Source organism: Rhipicephalus sanguineus, chromosome 1 (assembly GCF_013339695.2).
Source record: "Rhipicephalus sanguineus isolate Rsan-2018 chromosome 1, BIME_Rsan_1.4, whole genome shotgun sequence".
In the NCBI taxonomy this organism is placed as follows: Eukaryota; Metazoa; Arthropoda; class Arachnida; order Ixodida; family Ixodidae; genus Rhipicephalus; species Rhipicephalus sanguineus.
Window position 1 is genome coordinate 280,780,335 of NC_051176.1, and position 21,254 is coordinate 280,801,588.

Below are 21,254 nucleotides of genomic sequence, written 5' to 3' on the forward strand. Positions count from 1 at the left end.
GATTTCAGAGTTGCTTTTGCGGTGGTAGTGCGTTATCCTTAACTGTCAAGAAATTCAAATATGACGTTTGAACGAGAAATCTCAAGGGCGGACACTAGCAAGGGGTGTCCCCCCCATCCTGAACACAAGGGGGGAGGGGGATCAGGACCCCCCTGACCCCGCATTATTTTCGCTACAGTGCACGACGTCAGCTAAGTAATAAGATAATAACAGCTGGGGTATTGCATGCCAAAACCACGGCATGATTATGAGCCACGCCGTAGTGGACAGCTCCGGAAATTTCGACCATCTGGTGTTCTTTGACGAGCACTAATATCGTGCGCGTGCTCACACACACACACACACACACACACACACACACACACACACACACACACACACACACACACACACACACACACACACACACACACACACACACACACACACACACACACACACACACACACACACACACACACACACACACACACACACACATCCCTTTACTCATTCGGACTTGTCCCGTCATAGTCTGAAGTGCAGGGCTATGGTACAGTGTACTAGAGTATACCAGTATATCCAGTACACTGTCGTTATGGGCATGCAGGTTTCTGATGATAGTGGCCGCTGAGGACACACGATGTTTTATTGCAAGAACTGTTTATTTCCCACCCCGGAAAGCCAGGGACCAAACGCAGGCCGTTGTGAGGCGCACGTCTTCGCTCAGGGGCGTAGCCAAGGGGGGGGGGGGGTTGGAGGGGTTCAACCCCCCCCCCCCAGAAAATTTTCACTTTTGCTTGCGTATATACACACGCCCACATACAAACGCACGCACGAACTTACAAAAAGTATGGTTGAACCCCCCCCCCCCCCCCCGAAAAAAATTTCTGGCTACGCCCCTGTCTTCGCTTCATTTTCATTTTTTCATCCATCGCGAAACTTGGTTGCGTTTGTCTAGGCGTAGAGGACACCTGCAACCAATATGGGTGTTTCAGTTTCCTGAGAATCACCTCAAAGAAAGAGCGTCAGAGCGTGGCCATACTAAGCAGAAAAAGAAGCAAGGCGGGGCTCATGGCAGCTGAACAATTATCTACAACTCAACAACAAGGTCATGGGAATCAAAAAATTCCAGCGTTGGTGCTAATTGAAACGGCATTGTATGAATGTATCCCATGCGCTGCTCGGCGCACCTCCCAAGTGATGTCGTCAATGTCGTCTGCAAGAAATATTTTGGTTCTGTTTTTAACACAGCCACCAGGGTCGCGTCGTTCGCTATGCACCCCTTCGCCTACTGTTAGCGGTGTCGACCGGTGCCTCTGTTCCATGAGACTTCAGCGAGGGGTGCGATGTATTGGAGTTTTCGCATAAAATTAACAGATTTCTCAGCGTAGATTATTTCTCTTCGGATTTCTGTCGTCTGCGGAAAGTGCCCGTAGTGCGTAAGTTGTTGTTTACTTCGCATCTAGCCGGACATTCGGTTAAAAGCGGTGCGGTCGCTGCACGCCTAGCGCACCGCCATGTCTGCAAGGGCAGCTGTAATGTAACCTGATCTGTGCGCCTCGCGAAGGCCACTGAGGTGTCGTTATAGCCAGAAAAAAATGCATGTATATTGGCGTAATTATAATTACCAGTAATACAGATATTCGGGTGATGTTAACATCAGTGTGGTTATGTTTATAGCGCCCGTCGAGTAAACAATGCAAAGATCGCCCCCTTCGTACAACGTGCTCACAGTTATGTTTGCCGTTTCTTTCGTTAAAGCACAATGGTGAAGTTTTACGAGAGGAAGGACACGTTCAAGTTTTCGTGGGACCAAGTTGCTCAAGGTTTCTGGGCGAGGTATCCCAATCCATATAGGTAAGAACCTAAGAATCTGGTTCGCACGTTGGGATACACATTCCCGCGATAGCGGCTCGTTTCAATGGTTTCATTTGTGTTGAGGGCTTGAAGCGGTGTGTAGTGTGTTGTATTCTGCCTTGCCAAAATAACCCATTGCGCGCGCACTGCTGCTGTTACCGCGACGCACGCTTAGCGAAATTATAGGCCGTGTTGACGCAGTAGCAGCGAAAACAGCGTGTCAGGTAGTTCTACGGAATGTGTGAGACGTAGAATATTCTAAATTGGTAAGAATTACAGTCTATTGGTTCACCGTCATGGCGAAAAAGTGTGGAAAACGACGGGGCGAGAAAGCGTTCGTCCTGTCGTCCGCGCCGTTTTTCGCCATGTAGAATATATTCGCTTTGTCCAACATTCAGCTTCATCATTTATTTGGGCATTTCGTGCATGGTGTCAAAGTTAACCAAATAACCCAAATTAGCGCTCTTGTTTTGTTTGCCGGTTAGTCTTCTAGTGCCCTAAGCTCGGGGGCGCGGTTTCGATTCCCGGCTACGACGGGCGAAGTTCGATGGGGGCGTAATGCAAAGAACACCCGTGTTCTTAGATTTAGGTCAGAATTAATCTGGAGCCCGCCACTATAGCGTGCCTCATAACCATATCGTGGTTTTGACGCACAAAACGCCAGCAATTATTATTACTTCTTGTAGTGCCCCATACTTGCTCTCTTCAGTGTTTGGTGTTCTTGTTTGCAGCACGCATGTCTTGACAGAAGACATCGTATCACGATATGTAGAAGGCGGAAAGCTGTTCACAAAGCGTTTACTCACCAAGACCAATCCTATGAACAGACTACCGAAATGGGGAGAGCGCTTTGTCAGTTCCAAGTCCGTACGCATTGTTGAAGAATCCGTCGTGGATCCACGCACGAGAACATTGGTCACCTATACACGCAATATTGGCCTCCAACATATTATGGTAAGCTTCAATTCAGTATAAATTCAACTTACAGTGACAGGTTACAAGCCATTGTGAGTGAATGTCGAAGTTTTAGTGAATGCCACTCCTACCCTGGCGTTGTGCAACTTTCTTGCTCATTTGTAGGAAAGTTACGCAGCCTTGGTTGATTCTCGACGTTTGTCATGAATCATGTCTGCTCCTTGCCTCTGATTGCATTTTATCATCTAAGGATGTGAAAGTGTGTAGTTGTGACTAGAGGAAGGATCCCATAAGGTGCTGCATGATCATTGTTTCATTTCTGTTTTTCCTGCTCTTGGTCAGCTCACATTCAACAAGTCATGGAGCAGATGTGCTTTTTTCATTGTAGTTGACAGAAGTTGCTGCGAGCATTCACAAAATTAATTTTGATGTTTTCTTATGCTTCACAGTGACTCTTCACGATTTATGTTTTTCTTTCATTCTGAAATGGTCATCTGCATCTATGTGTACAATGCTTGAGTTCTGGGCTACAGAGCAGAGAATGAGTAAAGCCGCAGCAGCTGCTAGGTTTGAAGTACTGTGCTAAACACTTTATTGCCTAGGTGTTAATGTGGCTTCGGCTAGCATTGTCTTAGACTGCCCAACAAAGCAGATGTGTATTTCTTCACATTACAATGCATTGATTCAAAATTGTACAGCTGTACAATGTGTTGCAGATTACATTCCAAGTGCTAGTGTCTCTGGAATTGTGCTTTATTTAGTAAAGTGAATGAACACTAGATTTGGGACGAGCATTGCTTAGCACTTCAGAGCTCAGGCAGTTTTAATATGTCCATGTACAGATGTTGCTGGTCTCTCTCTATCTTTGTCAGGCTGAAGAGGCCATTGATGTACTACGTGAAAAATATGCCAGAAGCCCTGTTGATGTTTTGTAATTAGCTTTGGATGTGTCTTCAGGTCAGAAAAGGCCCATGGGCTTTCTTCAGTTCTTGTAGGCCCAAGCACATCTAATAATAGTGCTACTCATGGCCGTGAAAAAGTGATGCTTGTATAGCCTACCGCAACAGCTGTATGCAGTGCTGCAGATGGGAGCTGAACTTATACCTTTTTTATACCTTTCACATTATGTGTGCTGCACATGTAATGAAGATCTCTGTTCACCTATATCCACACAGGCTGTCTCTATGTCCACTATCATTTCCATTTTCCTTCATGAAAGTGGTGAACATGTAACCCAAGGTGAAAGGAATTCAAAACAGAAAAAAGCATTTTCTTAGTCCCTTCCTTAATAAATATCGATTAAACATTGCATTTAATTTCTCCTATACTTGCCATAAGTTTCACTGCCTGGCTTCTTCATCTGATTGTGACTCAATTGAGCTGCTCAGATCTCCTTATTCTTCTCACTCATTTCATTCACCAATGTGATTAGATTGGCGAAAATTTTTGCAGGATTGTGTGCAGTTCCTTGGCCTACAGAAGTACCATTGTCGGAGTACAAAATCAAGCTCTCATTGCTTTTCTGTAGCTTGTAGAGGATCAATGCAGGTTCCATTTTCTGGGCTATGCCTCTGCCTTCCATTTACTGCAGGCTCATGTTCATTGCCTATTTTATGGCCTTTCTGAACAAACTGCTTTAAACACTCGTTTTCCTTCAGGTCATTTCCAGTGTGGGGTTAAAATATATATCTATCTTAGCAGGCTTGCGTTGCCCAGTTAATAAGCCATCATCACTGTTCCAATTTTTAGTTATCTACTTTATTGCCAAACATGACCACACCATTTGGGAATTCTATGCCAAGGTAGTCCACGAAATGGGTGTAGCTGGTGGTTTCCGAATGCTGGAAGAAGCATTGAATGTGTCTCTAGTCTAGGATATAAATAGTCTGTGTACGAAATTAAGAACTTAAGTTGCATCTGAAGATATTCACAGGCGCTCATTGTGCCTTTGACTGCTATGGTGGCTGTCATCCGAAATATTAATGATGCCCCAGCAGTACCATGCATCTGCTGTTGTCACAATAGAACATGACGTGTTATCAGCATTTATGTGAACTGTTGAGTTTGTGGCCTTCGCTACATGTAGCACAGTCTAGTTATGGGCAATAAATGCGAAGTATCTGATCATCTCTAACGTATGCTGGCTGAGGGAACCTGCTAATGACCTCTTAGTTGAAGTCAAGAAGAATAAATGGGCAGGGTATGTAGTGAAAAGCCTGGATAACCACTCGTTATTAAGAGTAACAAACTGCATTCCAAGAGAAGGCAAGTGTGGCAGGGGGAGGCAGAAAGTTAGGTGGGCAGATGAGATAAATTCTACGGGAATAACGCGGCTGCAGCAAGCAGGAACGGGTTAATTGGAGAAACACGGAAGAGTCCTTTGCCCTGCATTGGACACAGTCAGGCTGAAGATGATGAAATGATGACATAATTTCATGGAAATGTGTTGATTGACACTGTCTTTGCTGGATGTTAATATAATGAAAATTCCAGCTACACCTGTCATGTTTTCAAATGCTTCTTGCCATAGCACAGCATGATGCAGTGCAGACGTATTTAGCTATTTTCGCTATTTTTTTTTTTTTTATCTTGTACCTGTAGCTCTGTCCTGAACTGACATTTGTGCCACGTTATTTTGCAGTCAGTAGAGGAGAAGTGCGTCTACAAGCCTGCTGCTGACAACCCTAAACATACCGTTGTAGAGCGGCGAGCCTGGGTTTCATCTTCTATACTTGGTTTCTCCTGTGCCATCCAGGCCTTTGGTGTGGAACGTTTCAAACAGAATGCTGCCAAGGCATCCAAAGGATTTACATATGTCCTGGAGCGCATGTTCCCTGGGACCCATCCGGCAGAGAAGGAGCGCCTTCGTTCTAAGCTGGCTACTGAGCTGGCAAAAGCCAAGGCTGTGCCACTGGTGGCTGCAGCCAGTTGCAGCAACTAGTGACTGGGTGTCAGCGTTAACTTAACACTGCCACATAGTGCTCCCATGTTATACATATGACCGCACTCAGGTGCACATTGTTAAGGTTGTTGGCAAGACTTTTCTCTGCCATGAAATGTCTTTTTTCTGCACCTTTTCTTTTTTTCTCCTTCTTTGGGTGCCAAGTAGTAGTATATAGCATTCCAGTGGAACTATAACAGTCCATGTTAACTGCCACAGCAGTTTCGTGGGGAGCTCCATATTTTAATGGAATTAATGCTTATATGTGGCACTGGGTTGATATGGCGGGGAAGTGTTTTGTTTTTACTTTGTTTGTACCATGTTTGTTACTGAGACTACTGTATATGGTAGCCGTGTAAAATAAAATTGCTGTATTTTACCAGTTGCAACCATTCACTGATCCGTTCTTACTTTGCTTAATATTCTGGCTCATTTGTCTCCTCTTGTATAAAAACGCTTATTTTCTTAAAAACGGGCAGTGCAATGCGAATTACGTGCACCTCAAACTGCACATCATCTGATGCATGGGGGCTATGAAAAAGTTAATTATTGTGGCTATGGTGTTACTCAGAGGCATCTGTTATTGGGGGGGGGGGGGGGGGGGGGGGGGGCACCCCTTGCCCCCAGGCTGCATACCTTAGCAGCCCTAACTAGCAGCTGCATTTCGTTCTAGACATGTATAATGCTGGAACGAACCTTACTCAAACAAATTCTAAATGTTTATATTACAGTGGGAGATTTGCCTTGCTTGAATGCACAGTTAGTGCAACTCAACCCCCTCTCCCACCCAATCCCGGACAAATGGGAAACCTACTCCTGTGGTGTTACTTGCTCAGCATGAGGTCATGGGTTGATTCCTGGTTGCCATATGTCTGGATAGCATGCAAAAATGTTTGTGTATTGTGCATTGGGTGCACATTAAAGAACCCCAACTTATCAGAAGTAAATTTACAGCCGCCCCTCTGTGGCATCTCGCACAGCCCTTGTGTTGCTTTGAAATGAACCCCCATCAGCACTATCCATCAATGGATGGTACTAACTACTTCGTACTGTCTCTAAGCAGATCTTTATGGCTCTTATGGCCCAGAAACATGCAAGTTGGTGTGTTCAAGTTGCCAAGCACAACAATGTCCATGTTTTTGTGAAGTTTCAAGTCGGTATTGTATGCGTTACCGAAAAAAAGTAACTAAATACGTCACTCGTTATGCTAACAAAAAAGAACGCGTTACTGCCTGCGTTACCTACAAAAAAAGGTAACGCGCAACTATTACTGTTACTGAAAAAAGTAACGCACGTTACTTCTGCCGTTACTCCAGGGTGAGAAATTTGGATCAGTGTGCCCTCGCTGTAGCAACCAGAATAATTAAATAAACCTCATTTATATTTCACATAAAACCTCTAATCAAAACGACGATTTTAGCTGAATCACTGATATAACAAGAAAACTTTGCACAAGTGTGCCGAACCTTAGCAATATTATAGTGGCCTAATGTTTACTGTAGAGTTGCATGTGATGGCTTATAACTTCGTGGCACATGGTTAAACTATTTCTCAAAGTGACAGTAAACAGAAAATGAGATTTCATCGTCAATGCTCTCAGTAACGAAAACATCACTGATCTCTTAACAGCATGCTTCTACCAATGTACAAAATATATCTGCAGATCTTGTAGGAATAAGGAAGCCTCACCACGGTGGTCTAGTGGTTATGGAGCTCGACTGCTGACCCGAAGGTCGCGGGATCGAATCCCGGCCGCGGCGGCTGCATTTTCGATGGAGGCGAAAATGTTCTAGGCCCGTGCACTTCAATTTAGGTGCACGTTAAAGAATCCCAGGAGATCGAAAATTTTCGGAGCCCTCCACTACGGCGTCCCTCATAATCATATCGTGGTTTTGGGACGTTAAACCCCAGATATTAAAAATTAGTTGTAGGAATAAAGAAGTCCTTAAATTGCATAGTCCTGGAAGAATAATATTTGCAGCATAAATCATTTCTGCCCCTTTAACCTGTATAGTTGCCACAAAAATTGCGAATGTTTATGCGAAGGTGTTCAAGGTCGGCCTTGCTCGCACAGGAATTTGACAACCAGAAATGTATACCCGCAGTCAGAGGCAGATAGAATCAAATTTTATTTTGAAAACAACTGATAAACAGCGCTATAGTATTGCAGGGATAAATTTCTGACAACTATAACTTGTAGAATTTAAGCAGAAGCTCTATTTCTAAGCTGTTGGCAGACAGCGTGCCTTGCTTTTAGGGGCGAAGCTCCTTAAGGCGGCACCCGTTCGTCCCTCGTAGTCGTTGTCGTCGTCGTAGTAGTAGTAGTAGTCGTAGTCCGTAACAAGTCTTACGCTTTGACTTCCAAGGTGGTGCCGGTGGGAGATTTTTCCTGTGCGTTGAACAATAAAAAATTCGCAGCGTGCGCGTTAACTAAAAGCCGAATTCTTCTGTCTCTCATACCCCATTAGCAGCCATTGGCATGTTCCAGTAGGAAACGTTAGTAGAAGTAGAAGTGTAAGTGTTAGCTAAAAGCCGACTTCTTCTGTCTCTCATTCCCATTAGCAGCCATTGTTTACCTCCAAGGTAGTGCCTGGTGAGATTTCTCCTGTGCGTGATTAAACAATAAAAATTTTGTTCAAAACGCCGTTGATTGATGAAATAAACCAACGAAAGACGCCAGATGTTTTGTAAAAGCAGAACGAAAGAACGCCAGATGTTTCTAAAGCAAAACGAAAAGACGCCAGCTGCTTAACGAAAGACGCCAGATGTTTTCTAAAGCAATGGTTTTCTAAACAATGAAAATTCACAGCGTACATGTAAAATTAAAGTGAGCTGCAAGTCGTCATAACTCATCGAACCTTTAGTATAAACGCGCCCGATCTCACGTCGGTGATGATGTACTGGGCAGAATTCACGGAAGATTCACGGTTTACCGATGAACCTCCGCAGCTTCGCCCACTCATCATCATTCACTCCGTGGATATGCTTTTTAGTGAATACGTCCGCAGCAAGCGTAAGTAGTCACTCGATGGACCCATGAGATAATACTCCTGTTGTCAGCACCTGGCAGGCCGATAGCAGTCCGCCGCTGCGACGTAAGGATAGCTCCGGGAATGTGGCGCCTACGAGACGAAGGAGTTTTGTGTAAGACTCCCGGGATAACGGGGATAAAAAGTGGAGTAATGTGACACCTCACGTTACCGAAAAATGTTAACATAAGTACGTTATTCGTTAGTTACAAATGGTAATGGGTACATTACTAAATTACGGAAAAAAGTAACACGTTACCGCCAACACTGTTTCAAATGTTAATACTACCAAAACATTGCATGTATATAAATGAACCCTTCTAATAACGCAAGCACAACCTTACTTCATTCAAACACCAGGATCTGTCGTCACCAGATTGTTGGCCATTTCACCAGAAAGCACGTGTGCCGTGCCTGCTTTTTGAGATTTTATAGCATTGTACAAGAAAAGAAAATTGTGGCTTCAAGGACTTCTAAAGTATTAGTGCAACTAAATACTACTGCCTCTGTTGGTAGAGCCAATGGTAGAGGGGCGGCTCTGAGGGCACTGCCCACATTCATATACTGACAATACATGTGAACCTGATTTCCTAAGTAGAAGGTCTGATGGAGCTTCTAATCCCTTTTTTTTTCTCTGCAACTACACTGTAAGTGATGCAGCTCCATCCTTGTTTCTCCATAAAACAAATGTCGTCTCTCCTCTTCTTGGATATCTTGGCAATATACCACTTGCTAGTGATGTGGGACTTAAGATATAAGGCTGCCAGTACCACCAGGACATCAGGCCCGTAGACGGGGGGGGGGGGGGGGCGCCCCCCTCCCCCGAAGCTTTTATGATACATGGTGTTTTACCGAAAATAATGAAAATAGGCGTTTTTCTCAAATAGTCGAGGCTTTCAGCAAGTGCCCCGCCCCCCCCCCCCCCCAAATTTCCTGGCTACGGGCCTGGTGGACATTGTATCAAGTCACTACAAAACTGATTAACTTGTAACAGTAGCTTTTGAGTGACATCTGGCCCTTGCACTAAAAGCATAAAAATGTCAGCATCGTGAGTTCCTGAGTGACAGCTAATTGCATCAAATGAAATGCCATTATATTAGGCTATGTGAGGGGTATATGATGTGCCCAATTTCAAAGCGTAATGTAGAGGAAGGATATTTTGCATCATGTGCTTGTTCAGCACATGCATTACTGCAAAAGAAAGGATTGTGAAAAGGAATAATTGAGGCAGTTTGCAGCTAACTGTAGAATATTATTGTAAGGCCCATGGGAACATGCAGATAGATTGAGATGGACTCTGATGGTGAAGGGGAGAGGTGTCAGAGGAGGTGCCCGACATCATTCTTTCAATGGGACTTCCACCGTGGTCTTCATTTGATGCATTGTTCGCACAGATGCACTACCAAGCACATTTCGCACCTTAAAGAATGCAGCATAATCAGTTCACCTAATAAGGTTATTTTCTAAAGCGTGGAAATGAATTGTTTTGCATTAATAATGCTGAAGGCCCAGCCAAATCCTTTCTACATCCCATATGCTCCTGAACCGAATTGATTCCAATGAGGAAAGCAAGTGCTGCAAGGCGCCCAACATGCCAAATGGTATGGGAACGTTATGGCCTGCAAAGTGCAGCTCATGAAAGAATCAACCGTTTGGCAGTGGGGGGCCAGACTGGTGAGCACAGTTATGGTACAGTGTACTGGTGAGCCTTGACCCTGCTCAGGGTGGCCAACACCGCCTAGAACTAGGTGGTGTTGGCCACCAAGCCCTGGAGGAGGCACTGGCCCTGGAGACTACCCTGGAGTACTAGGACGCCTTGCAACGAGCAGGTTGTGACCTGAATCTTCTGCGTTACTTGCGTCGCTGGCCTGGCCTTGGTGGATAGGGCGCGGCGGACGTTCAGCTAGGGGTCACAGCATCCTGCACTGAGGGCGCCGCTCACATGTGGCATGAAAACTTAGCCTGATGCTTATGTGCGCTTTATGTCATCACTCCTTTCGGGCAACTGACAACTGCATAATTTGCTGCCGTTTTTTGTGTCGTTCCCCTTTTTTTCATTGTAAATCAATTAATCGAATATTGCATGAAACTGCTTCCATAGTTGAATAGGTGCGGATAAAATTAATTCCTACGATAACGAGTTCGGCTGGGTCGAAGTCACCACACTCACAGGGTCGTCAAAGCGAAAGGCGTTGCTCTCATGGAACAACTAGGGCAACGCCAGTCGAAGCGCCACCGACATCGTTTGCATTGCAAGTGGCGACGCGCATGCTCGCTGTTCACGTCAACGTCACAAGAGTTTCGGGAGAGGTTTCCTCTCGTCGTTTGCCGTGTTTGAAGTAGCCGGTAATTTTTCTTGGAGTGGTGAGTTATCGTAGAATGTGAGCTTAGTTTCCACGTCATAAAGAACCGCCGTCGCGTAAGGCTGCAGTGTCAGTCATGTCTCTCAACATACGTGATAAGCAGATCGCTGCGCTGAAGCAGATGCTCAACTTTAACGTTCCTCAACCAAAAGGCTCCTTTTCGGAGCCTGTCTGGAAACTTTTGGTGTACGATCGTTGTGGACAAGACATAATATCGCCTCTTCTCTCCGTGAAAGAGCTACGTGACATGGGCATCACCTTGCACATGCTCCTGCACTCGGACCGAGACCCCATACCGGAGGTGCCTGCAATTTACTTCGTTGCGCCCACTGACGAAAACATTACGCGGATATCTCAGGACTTTCGAAATGAGTTGTACGACCAGTATTACCTGAACTTCGTGTCACCCGTGTCGCGCCAACACCTTGAAGATCTGGCTTCAGCGGCTCTGCAAGCGAACTCGGTCGCCAACGTGTCGAAAGTGTTTGACCAGTACCTCAACTTCATCACCCTGGAAAATGATCTGTTCTTACTGAAACACAACGATCGCCATACTGTTTCATATTACGCCATCAACCGCGGCGACGTGAAGGACACTGAAATTGAGTCAATCATGGATAACATTGTCGACTGTCTGTTTTCTGTTTTTGCAACGCTAGGTACAGTTCCGATTATCCGTTGCCCCAAAGGAAACGCTGCCGAAATGGTTGCAGAGAAACTTGACAAGAGGATGCGCGAGAATCTTCGAGACTCTCGAAACAGCCTATTTTTGGATTCCGCTCATGGCAGTGGCCAGTTCAGTTTTCAAAGGCCTCTGTTAGTCGTGCTTGATCGCAACATGGACATGGCAACACCATTGCACCACACTTGGACTTACCAGGCCCTGGCACATGACGTGCTAGGCCTGAGCTTGAACCGTGTCAGCTTGGAAGAACCTGTCACGTTATCCCCATCAGCTGAGCATGTGGGTGCCAAGCCAAGAAAAAAGACAAAGACATTTGATTTGACTCAAGCGGACAAGTTCTGGCAGCAGCACAAAGGAAGCCCATTTCCCACTGTGGCTGAAGCGGTGCAAGAAGAACTAGAAGCGTACCGTGCACAGGAAGATGAGGTCAAAAAACTTAAGGCAGCCATGGGTTTGGAAGGTGACCGAACAGACGAAGCTATCACCATGCTCTCTGACAACACAGCAAAGTTGACGTCTGCCGTCAGCTCACTACCAGAACTACTTGAACGGAAGCGGCTCATTGATATGCACACCAGCATAGCCACTGCAATCCTTGAACACATCAAGGCTCGAAAACTTGATCTGTATTTTGAGACTGAGGAAAAATTGCTTGGCAGGCAGGCGTTGGATCGTTCCCTTCTAGACCTGATCAATGACCCAGAGGCGGGCACAGCAGAAGACAAGCTGAGGTTAATCTTAATAGCATATGTGCTCGGACTCGATGGAGCCCTGGAGTACGAGGATGCCTTGCAACGAGCCGGTTGTGACCTGAATCCTCTGCGTTACTTGCGTCGCTGGAAGGACTATACCCGTGTCACAGCTCCACAACCGGTGGGCTCCTATGGCGGTGGGCCTCGCACTGTGGGCATGTTCTCCAAGTTGATGAGCCAGGGCTCACAATTTGTTATGGAAGGTGTCAAGAACCTGGTTGTTAAGAAGCACAAACTTCCCATCACACGGCTCGTGGATGCCCTGATGGAGTTAAAATCGTTGCCTGAAACTGATGACTTCCGGTATTTGGACCCGAAACTTCTTGGACGGGCTGAACCACGTGTCCAAGCACCATTCCAGGAGGCAGTTGTGTTTGTTTTGGGGGGTGGCAATTATATTGAGTACCAGAACCTGCTGGACTACACAAAGGGCAAATCAAAGAAAGTTGTTTATGGTTGTACACAGCTTGCCAATGCTGCTCAATTTCTGGAGCAGTTGTCCCAGCTTGGGGCCGAAATTAAGTAATCTATGCCTGGTGTCACTTGTGACCACATCATGTTGCAAGTCAAGCCAGGAACCAAACTTGTAGCTCTGGGCACAAAAGGCAAATAAAGCCACTGGTGTTATGAAATCATGGGAAACCCAGTCACTGAGTTTTAAAAGTAGCCTCATTGCTTGCATGGTTATTTATTTATTTTTTAATATTTCTTCATGCAAAATATCGTCAACCAAATACTTGAGTGAGAAATGTTATATAGTGTTTTGGTATTAATGGCAGCGCTTACATCTATTCTTTGTAAAAAGGAGGACTGAAGGCCGGTCTTGTCTACGAGATAATTGTGCTAAACAACTTCATTCAGTTCTGTACAGGATGTTTGCATGTTATCTTGGGGAATCTTTGGAGTGTTGACTGCATCATCATAAAAAATACAAAATTTGTGCTTGATGACGTCTTTATTTTAGCGCTAGAAAAGACAAACACATCAGAGACAACAAGACAAGCGCTTGTCTTGTCATCTGTCATGTTTGTCTTTTTTAGCACTAAAATGAAGATGTCATCAAGTATTCACCAACTCGCCGAGAAACAATTTCTTAAGAAATTTGTGCTGTGTGCAAGTTCAAGTGACCTCATTCAATACAAATAACTGCTGCAGGTTTTAAGGTGGTGTTCATGATATGCATGAATAAATGTTAGTTTAAGTTGTTTATGCTTTACTGGACCCAAGTAGCAGCATCAATTAATTTGGTTACTGCACATTGTATTTTCTAAAGAAATTTTTTTCCAAATGCTCAGAAATTGTTTTTTAGGAATGTACTATAGCAAAGCGAGTACCCCTGTAAACCAGGAATAGAAAACTTTGGGTAGGCAGACAGTCATATGCAGCCTTATATACCTGAAGGAGGTCATTTGATGTATCAGTACTTGTTGCTGGAATATTTTATTCATATTTATTACAGGGCATGGGAACCAAAAGAAAAAGTAAACTAAAACCAGGACAGGAAAGTGTGTGAACACCCTCTTTCCTGTCTTAAGTAATTTCTCACCCCACTGCATCATAATGAGGTAATTAGCACAGCTGATGCATTGTGTTTTCCAGTGCACTTCGTGCCTTCTTGTAGCATGAAGAAAAGCAGACTAATACTTGCAGTAGTAAATATTTGGCAAACAAAATTGTCATAGTGTTGTTACTGGATAGATTGAGCTAAGCATATGGAAGTTCACTTATGACAAAGCACAAATGGTGAAACATTTCAATTACTGATAAAATCAGCATTTCACATTTGCTGTAAGCTATACAGCACTTGACTACGTTGGTAATAACTTTCTGTTTTTCCATTTTATGTTATGAAGTGGGGAATCCTATTTAATTCCATGAAAGGATGCACCGGTTCCTCCTATTGTGATACCTCTGACAGAAGAGTATTATGCTCCTTACAGAGGCTTTGCGCAAGTAATGAGGACCTCCTGAGGGCCTAGTCGCAGGGGTTCTTCCGGCCTCCTAGAAATATGAAGTCCCATTATAGAAATATGAAGTCCACCACGAGGCTATAAAGTGCATGTCTTGAGTTTCAGAGATGTATGTACTGGAAGGTTCGCAAAATGACTTATTCAGTTGTACAGTGTGAAGTAGCAGCTGTCATAGAAGCATAAACTGTGTCAGTTGTAGGGTTTATGGGCAAGTGGCTGGGGTCCTCGGTCCAGGGCTCCACTGGACTTTGCGGCTTGCTGCGTCTGGTCGAACAGAGCCAGCTGAACTGTCCGGTCCTTGCTTGCAAGCCAGGTCTCCCACTTCAGTCTTCAAGATGTTGTCCCCAAAAGGGGATAATTGATTTCCTGAAGCCACAATTTGCATGGCCACCTAACCTTAGCAAGCGTATTGTCTCTCCCTGCACCTGGACAGGTGCCCGCATACATTGCGGTGTTTACGTGGTGTTTTATCTGTAGGTTGGTGTGCGTGTTGGTTTGTACTTGAAGCCAATCTTGTGCCTCTTCTCCGGTAAGTTCCAGAGGTATATAGCTGTACTTTTGCCATTCTCCTCTTTCTTTTTATCGAGGATGTCACTTGGTGGGGGTTCCTCGAGGGCTACTGTTGGTGCTCGGATTCTAATTTCGCAAGTAACCTGGCCGCCCCTTTTGTTAGCCGTCATTCCTGCATATGTGGGGTGGCAAATTATTGAACGTGGATTTAGTAGGGGTGTGCTAATAGTGTATTTTAGGACAGAAACGAACAGGAATCGAATAGCGATGACACCGAATTGAATACGAATCGACTACTATTGGAATAGCTTTCAAAAAGTAAGGCTACCCATTTTCAAAGCAACCTAGAACAGTAATGTAACCATTTTAGAAACAGCCCAAGAATTTTACAACATTCTCTTTGAAACAAATATTCACAAGCTTTAACAAAGGAACATTACGATCACTTGTAACCGGCAAAAACATACCACAATTATGAAAACTGAGGCAAGCTCGTATACAGCAGCAACTAGAGCCTTAGAGATATTTTGTAACTGCACATTGAAATACAGCAATGACTACAGTATTCAGTAGTGAAAACCAGCAGATAAAGAAGCCAAGGAAAGTATATAGGGGACGTTACTTGTACTGTTTTAAGTGTATTGTAGTAATTGTGATGTAGATGGGAAGAAAGTAAAGTGGACAAAAAGACAACTTGCCGCCGGCAGGGTCCGAACCTGCAACCTTTGGTTGATCCAAAGGTTGCAGACTCAGTCCCTGCCGGCGGCAAGATGTCTTTTCGTCCACTTTTTCTTCACATCTACATCACAATTACTACAATACACTTCATTATCTGCTGGCTTGCATTAAGGCTGTGTCAAACAAAGAAGTGAGCCCTCAAAAATTCCCTTCCTTCATTCATACAGTATTCAGTATGGCACTTTGTCAACAGTTTTTAATTAAAGTGATATATAAATATTAAACAATATTCATGAGTGTCATGAAGACAGTGGATTGAGGACTCTGTCACCGAAGTGACACTGGAGTTTTATGGAAAAACACCTCCGTGATCAATATAGCGTTGATAGTCCCGTAAAACCTTGGGCTGCATGCATCTAGGTAATTCGATGCTCAAAACAAGAAACGTTACCCCTCTTTGTTCCGACATCTTGTTCCTTTGAGGTTTCTTCATTGGTACGTATTATTCGAAAAATATTCAGCATTTCTAAGATGCACTATTTGATTTGAGTTCCAAATCGAATAGAGTGCTATTCGATTTGTTATTCAAAATTTTTGAATATTCGCACACCCCTAGAATTTAGTAGTACTTTCTGAATGCTGTAGGGAGCTAAATTTTAGAAGTTATGGCATCAGAATGAAATTTAAATTTCTTCTAGCATATTTGTGCAACACGGAACTGTCTCAAGACATTACATTGCCCAAACAGGTGCCTATAGGTTGTACCACTTGATTTCTGCCTGCATTCCTAGGCTGTGAAAAAAAAAATTGTGGTGTGCGCAGTCTCTATACTTTTGCTCATAGCAGTACATGTCAAAAATGCACTTCTGAAGGGACAAAGGTACACCCGCAGACTAAAACGTGACAATTTTTTTTAGTATGGCGACTGCTATGAGCAATTGCTCGTGATAAATGCATAGTGTTGGTGCAAATCTGGCCACTGAAGGTAATGTTGACTCTGATGTAAATGTTCGAGTCAAAATCACGCTGATATGACACGAATTGTAGACACTGGAAATGATAGTATGTGCATTACTTAGCCTTCAATTTTCACATTTCATTTTGTGGGAACTGTACAGTATAAAACCACAGCTTCTCCGTACATCCTTTGTCACTATATTATTATGTCTCAGTCAACATTCGCAATACGCAACGGCAGTTCTTTCACTGGAGAAATGTTATATTTGCTTCAGTGATATTTCTTCTTATATGCGCTATTCTGATAGTCAATCTTTGCTGGGTCCTAGTATCAAGGCACTGTGTTGCTCACCCTCGATTTTCCTCAAGGGAGTCCATGCAGTTTATATGGCTCCTTGATTGATGCTAGCATTTACTACATATTAAAATTCAGTTTTACTAGCACAAAAGCATGCAAGTTAAAGACATAAGGGATGTATGCGACTTTCAACTAAGGAATACACTATTCTTTAGTTTAATGTCTAGCATTTGTTATTTACGTATGTAGCCTTTGTCGATTGTTGCACTAGTAAGCATGAATTTCAACAGAAACCAGCTAGACCAACTTATTTCTTACCCTTACTGCTACGTGTTTTTACACGTAGACTAAAAACCATTACCCCAGGCTTTTATTTACATATCTGCAATATCATGAATTCTACACGCCATAGTCAAAGTTAAAAGTACTTCAATGATGATGTTTTTTTACAAATATTTTTTTCTATTGATGACCAACAAAAGCAGCACACTTAAACTTGTGCATTAAGGCTACGCATTTGCAGAAAAATCGGCACTGTAGGGGTATGATGAATGGGGCTGGTTGGTGCAGCATTTTTGTAAACAGAAGAGTGTAAAAACACAGTGCAGAACTTAAACACATTGTGTGTGTGTCCCCTTATTTTGTCCTGCATTATCACATTATTCTGTATCCGTGGTTCTGCACCGTGCCCTTAAATTCACCAACTGCTAAAGAAGAAAATTGTCACCAGCAAACTAGCTACATCGATTCTCATAAAAAGCAGCTGCAATGCCACTTCATGAGTGCTGACTTATAGTGCCAACGTATTGAAGCAGCGTAAATTCAAGCAAAATTCTCACAGGCAATATTCATTTGCATCACAGCAACTGCCATGTATTTGCAAAAGCAACTGTGGCTTTCCCAATTATAATGGCATTCATATGTACAGAAGCCAGTCCAGGGCACTACATGCAATGATCATAATGCTCGGCCATTAGTACAATTATGATCGTTTATTGTCTTCTTTTACATTGTGCCTGCAAATGTGCACTGCTTACCTGTGCCAGAAAATGTGCAAATGGTGGCTGTCAAATCTGATTTGCACCTGTGTGCAAATGTTTTAACGAAAGTTATGCTGAAATGCATGAGAAAAAAAAACTAATGGTACATTTGAATGGTCGTTTTCAAGCACTCCGGCAATGCGCACAACGTTTGGCTGGTTCTTTCAGAGCACCATGCTCCAACTCGGAGCGTTCCGACGTGCTCTCACTTTGACGTCAGAGCACAATCGACATCTGACCATGCAACTCCCACGCCTCATCTGTTTCCAACGGAAGCTGCAGTAATGCGTTTCTTCTTTCGGCCTCCGATTGCTCTGGTGTGCGGCTGCACGTTTGGCTCAGACGTGCGTTCTCTGGCTCAAATCAAGAGCAGGCTCCCCATTGTTGCAATCGGAGTCACAGTACAGTGGTGCCCAGCTGAATGTACCCTAACATTGGTGGTACAGAGCATATTCAGTGAGGAAGTGCTGCTAAGACTGGGCAATTCTTAGAGTTTTCTACTTTTAGTGCCAAACACCACAACAGTTGTGTTTTATGTTGCACAAGCGTTTTAACTCGGCACTTACTTATGCCACAATGTGGTGTTCATATTTACAGTTAATAATTTTCCTGATATAAGCAGCCATCAGCTGAAGCTACAAGTAGGTGGTTGTCAATTATCTCTTCCTAAAACAGTAATATATACAGAAAAATTTGCTGCAAGAGGACTACCGAACTGTACACACAGCAAATACCTGCACCAGAAAATATGCATGCATTCCCAAACAAAGCCCAGCTCCTCTGTGTAGCGTATGTAAAAAGAAAAAAAAAACTAAAAACTGTTAGAATGCTGCACTACACACATCTATGATGTAGCTTGGTACTCAAGTGTTCTTTCTAAAAGACTTGGCAAGCTTCTCCATGCTGACTCTCACACCACCTTGAATATGTACAAGCAATGCAGATGAACTCAAGCAAATATGTTTACAACATGAATTTATGAATGCACACTTTGCAGATGATATGATGCTGCAGTTAATATGCCATCAAATGGGGTTACGCTTTTACAGTGTTGTAATATACAAACATACAGCAGTATGTTGAGCATGATAAATCAGTGAAAAGTCCAAAGTTTTCAGTAAGAGTGTCTTGTACAATGCATTTAAAATCACTAGTACAGATCAGGCAACAGAAACAGCCTTTTTCTGTTATAACGTTCAAACTAAGGCTCCGCACACTGTTAAGGGTCGGAAGGAACTACACTTGCTTTGTCTTTTTGGCAGGTGTTGGTTCGTCATTCTCTTGGAAGACTGGCTTGGGCTGTGTTGCAGCATAAGCAGGTGTCACCCAGTAAGGGTTTTCAGCTGCTTCTTTGGCATACTTCAAAATAGCCTCACGTGGGTCCACATTGTCATCAACACGCTTCGTGGTACCCAGGTTGCGCACAATATAGGAAGAGAGTGTGTTTCCTGCTGAAGCAATGCGGCCTCCTTGGCCAGGGCCTGTCACAGGAAGATCAGGCCTTTGAGACAACACGGGGTCCTTTCGCGCCTTCTCCAACCGCTTGCGCGTACTTCGTGGCCGCTCTTCTCGGAACAGTGGCAGCGCATGCGGTGTCAGCACTTGCGCTTGGGTGAGCCCCTGCGGTGAAGGTTTGGCCCGAGAAGCCTTGGCCACACATAACAGTGCGCCATGGTGGCTGTACGCTGTATCGTACAGAAGGCGCACTTCACCGCATGCCAGCCCAGCCAAAAGTTGATTAAGCCGGGCGTGCCAGATGACTCTGGCCACTGGCGATGGCAGTCGAAGTCGCATCACTTCCTGCAATGTATCGCGCTCAAAAAACACTAGCTGACCGTCGCCAGAGCTCTTCGATGTGGCTGTGTAGATGAGCCGATCATCTGGGCTGAAGCCGCAGTCCGTGGCAGGGTACAAGTTGTCGAGGTCTGCAAACGTGTGCAAAGCCGACGGCCGCAATGCGCGAAGGTCCCACAGCTTCATCGTGTCGTCGCAGGATCGCGTGGCAAGCTGGCGGCCATCCTGGGCAAATGCTACGCAAGTCACGTCAATGCTCCGCCGGTGAGCCTCGCGTACCGTGTGACTCGGGTGCACTAAGGTGCGTCGCTGGTCCCAAAACTGGAGCGAGCCATCCTGGCAGCCAGCGACCATTAGTTGGCCGTCCCTGCTGAAGCGGCACGTAGACGGTATTGCTCGGAGACCGCCTTGTTGCTTAGTCTTGACCAACGCCTTGTGGCAGTTGGGTTTGTCCACATTCCACAACCGCAGTGTGCCGTCGTTGGCACAAGTGAGGAAGTCCTCGCGGCTGCGCGGATGCCAGCAACCGTAATTCAGCATAGCCACATGACCTTTGGTTCGAGCCATGTCAGTTATATACTGGTCTCCCTTAACGCACTCCATCACCTCGAATCCGTCCCGATCCAGCACTTTCGCCTGGGCGTTTCCGGACACCACGAGGAACGAGTCGCCCGTGCAGCTGTATTCTAAATTTCGGATCTGGTGACACTCGCAAGGGCGGAGCGAGCGGAACGGCTGCAGGGACGAATCCATGCCGGCGAAATCGAACAGAGTGATATCAAAGTCATACCCGCCAGTTACAAGACGTGCTCCATTAGGATCCAGAGCCAACGCTGACACAATCTTTGTGCCGTGCCGCAACGTAATGTCCTCTTTCACCGGAATAGGCCGATATGCAGCAGTACTCTCACATTCCTCCTCATCATCGTCCTCTGAGTCAAATCTGTCGTCTTTAGTCTGAGCTGACAGCGAAATCGGAGGTCCCACCAGTTCGTCTCCGCTGCCTTCATCACTCGGTTCGCCGTCCGGCGCAGGATCCTTCTCCCTTGGAGCTTCGGCATTACTTTCAGGCTGGCTGGTGCACGGTTTCGGGTCTTCGGTGAGTTTTGCATCTTTGCTCCTACTTATTGCCGTTTTCCTAGCTTCCTCGAAAATGGCGTTTAAGTCAAACACGCGAGCTTTCTTGCTCGAGTTGGGAAGCGCACCTTCACTCGACGCTGCCATTTTGAAATTGGCATGAAGAGCATTTGGCCAATTTGGCTTTAAATGGCTTTGGGCTGAGATTGATACCTGCCTAAAAGATGGCACGTTGTTTCAGTAATAGAATTATTATATTAATTACTTGTTTTTGTACAATAAAAGTTCTGCAAATTATGCAAGCACATATAATACTGCTTTTACTGGAACGTTATTTATTTCGATAAAAAACAGCCCAAGCGCCCAAGCCAGTCAAGCGCCAAACTTCGCCAAACCATAGCCACGC

At 44.7% G+C, this 21,254-nt stretch overlaps 3 protein-coding genes across 3 annotated transcripts; 2 read left to right on the plus strand and 1 right to left on the minus strand.

Annotated features, from left to right (window-relative positions):
* Positions 1–1,253: 1,253 nt before the first annotated feature.
* Positions 1,254–6,084, plus strand: LOC119379113 (PRELI domain-containing protein 1, mitochondrial). The gene is made up of 4 exons (XM_037648291.2): positions 1,254–1,421; positions 1,744–1,839; positions 2,571–2,793; positions 5,396–6,084. The coding sequence occupies exons 2-4, from the start codon at positions 1,748–1,750 to the stop codon at positions 5,693–5,695; spliced, it is 615 nt and encodes a 204-aa protein (XP_037504219.1). The 5' UTR covers positions 1,254–1,421; positions 1,744–1,747; the 3' UTR covers positions 5,696–6,084.
* A 4,889-nt stretch (positions 6,085–10,973) lies between these two features.
* Positions 10,974–13,156, plus strand: LOC119379112 (sec1 family domain-containing protein 1). Its single transcript, XM_037648290.2, has one exon. The coding sequence runs from the start codon at positions 11,164–11,166 to the stop codon at positions 13,048–13,050; it is 1,887 nt and encodes a 628-aa protein (XP_037504218.1). The 5' UTR covers positions 10,974–11,163; the 3' UTR covers positions 13,051–13,156.
* Positions 13,157–19,188: 6,032 nt separating this feature from the next.
* LOC119379114 (WD repeat-containing protein 70) lies at positions 19,189–21,009 on the minus strand. The gene has a single exon (XM_037648293.2). It carries the CDS (start codon positions 20,993–20,995, stop codon positions 19,214–19,216), a length of 1,782 nt encoding a protein of 593 aa, XP_037504221.1. The 5' UTR covers positions 20,996–21,009; the 3' UTR covers positions 19,189–19,213.
* Between the last annotated feature and the right edge of the window lie 245 nt (positions 21,010–21,254).

Coding starts and splice junctions, on each gene's coding strand:
- LOC119379112 (XM_037648290.2), top strand. CDS start 11,164: ATGTCTCTCAACATACGTGATAAGCAGATCGCTGCGCTGAAGCAGATG.
- LOC119379113 (XM_037648291.2), top strand. CDS start 1,748: ATGGTGAAGTTTTACGAGAGGAAGGACACGTTCAAGTTTTCGTGGGAC. Junction 1,840..2,570: donor AGGTATCCCAATCCATATAG/GTAAGAACCTAA, acceptor TCTTGTTTGCAG/CACGCATGTCTTGACAGAAG. Junction 2,794..5,395: donor TTGGCCTCCAACATATTATG/GTAAGCTTCAAT, acceptor GTTATTTTGCAG/TCAGTAGAGGAGAAGTGCGT.
- LOC119379114 (XM_037648293.2), bottom strand. CDS start 20,995: ATGGCAGCGTCGAGTGAAGGTGCGCTTCCCAACTCGAGCAAGAAAGCT.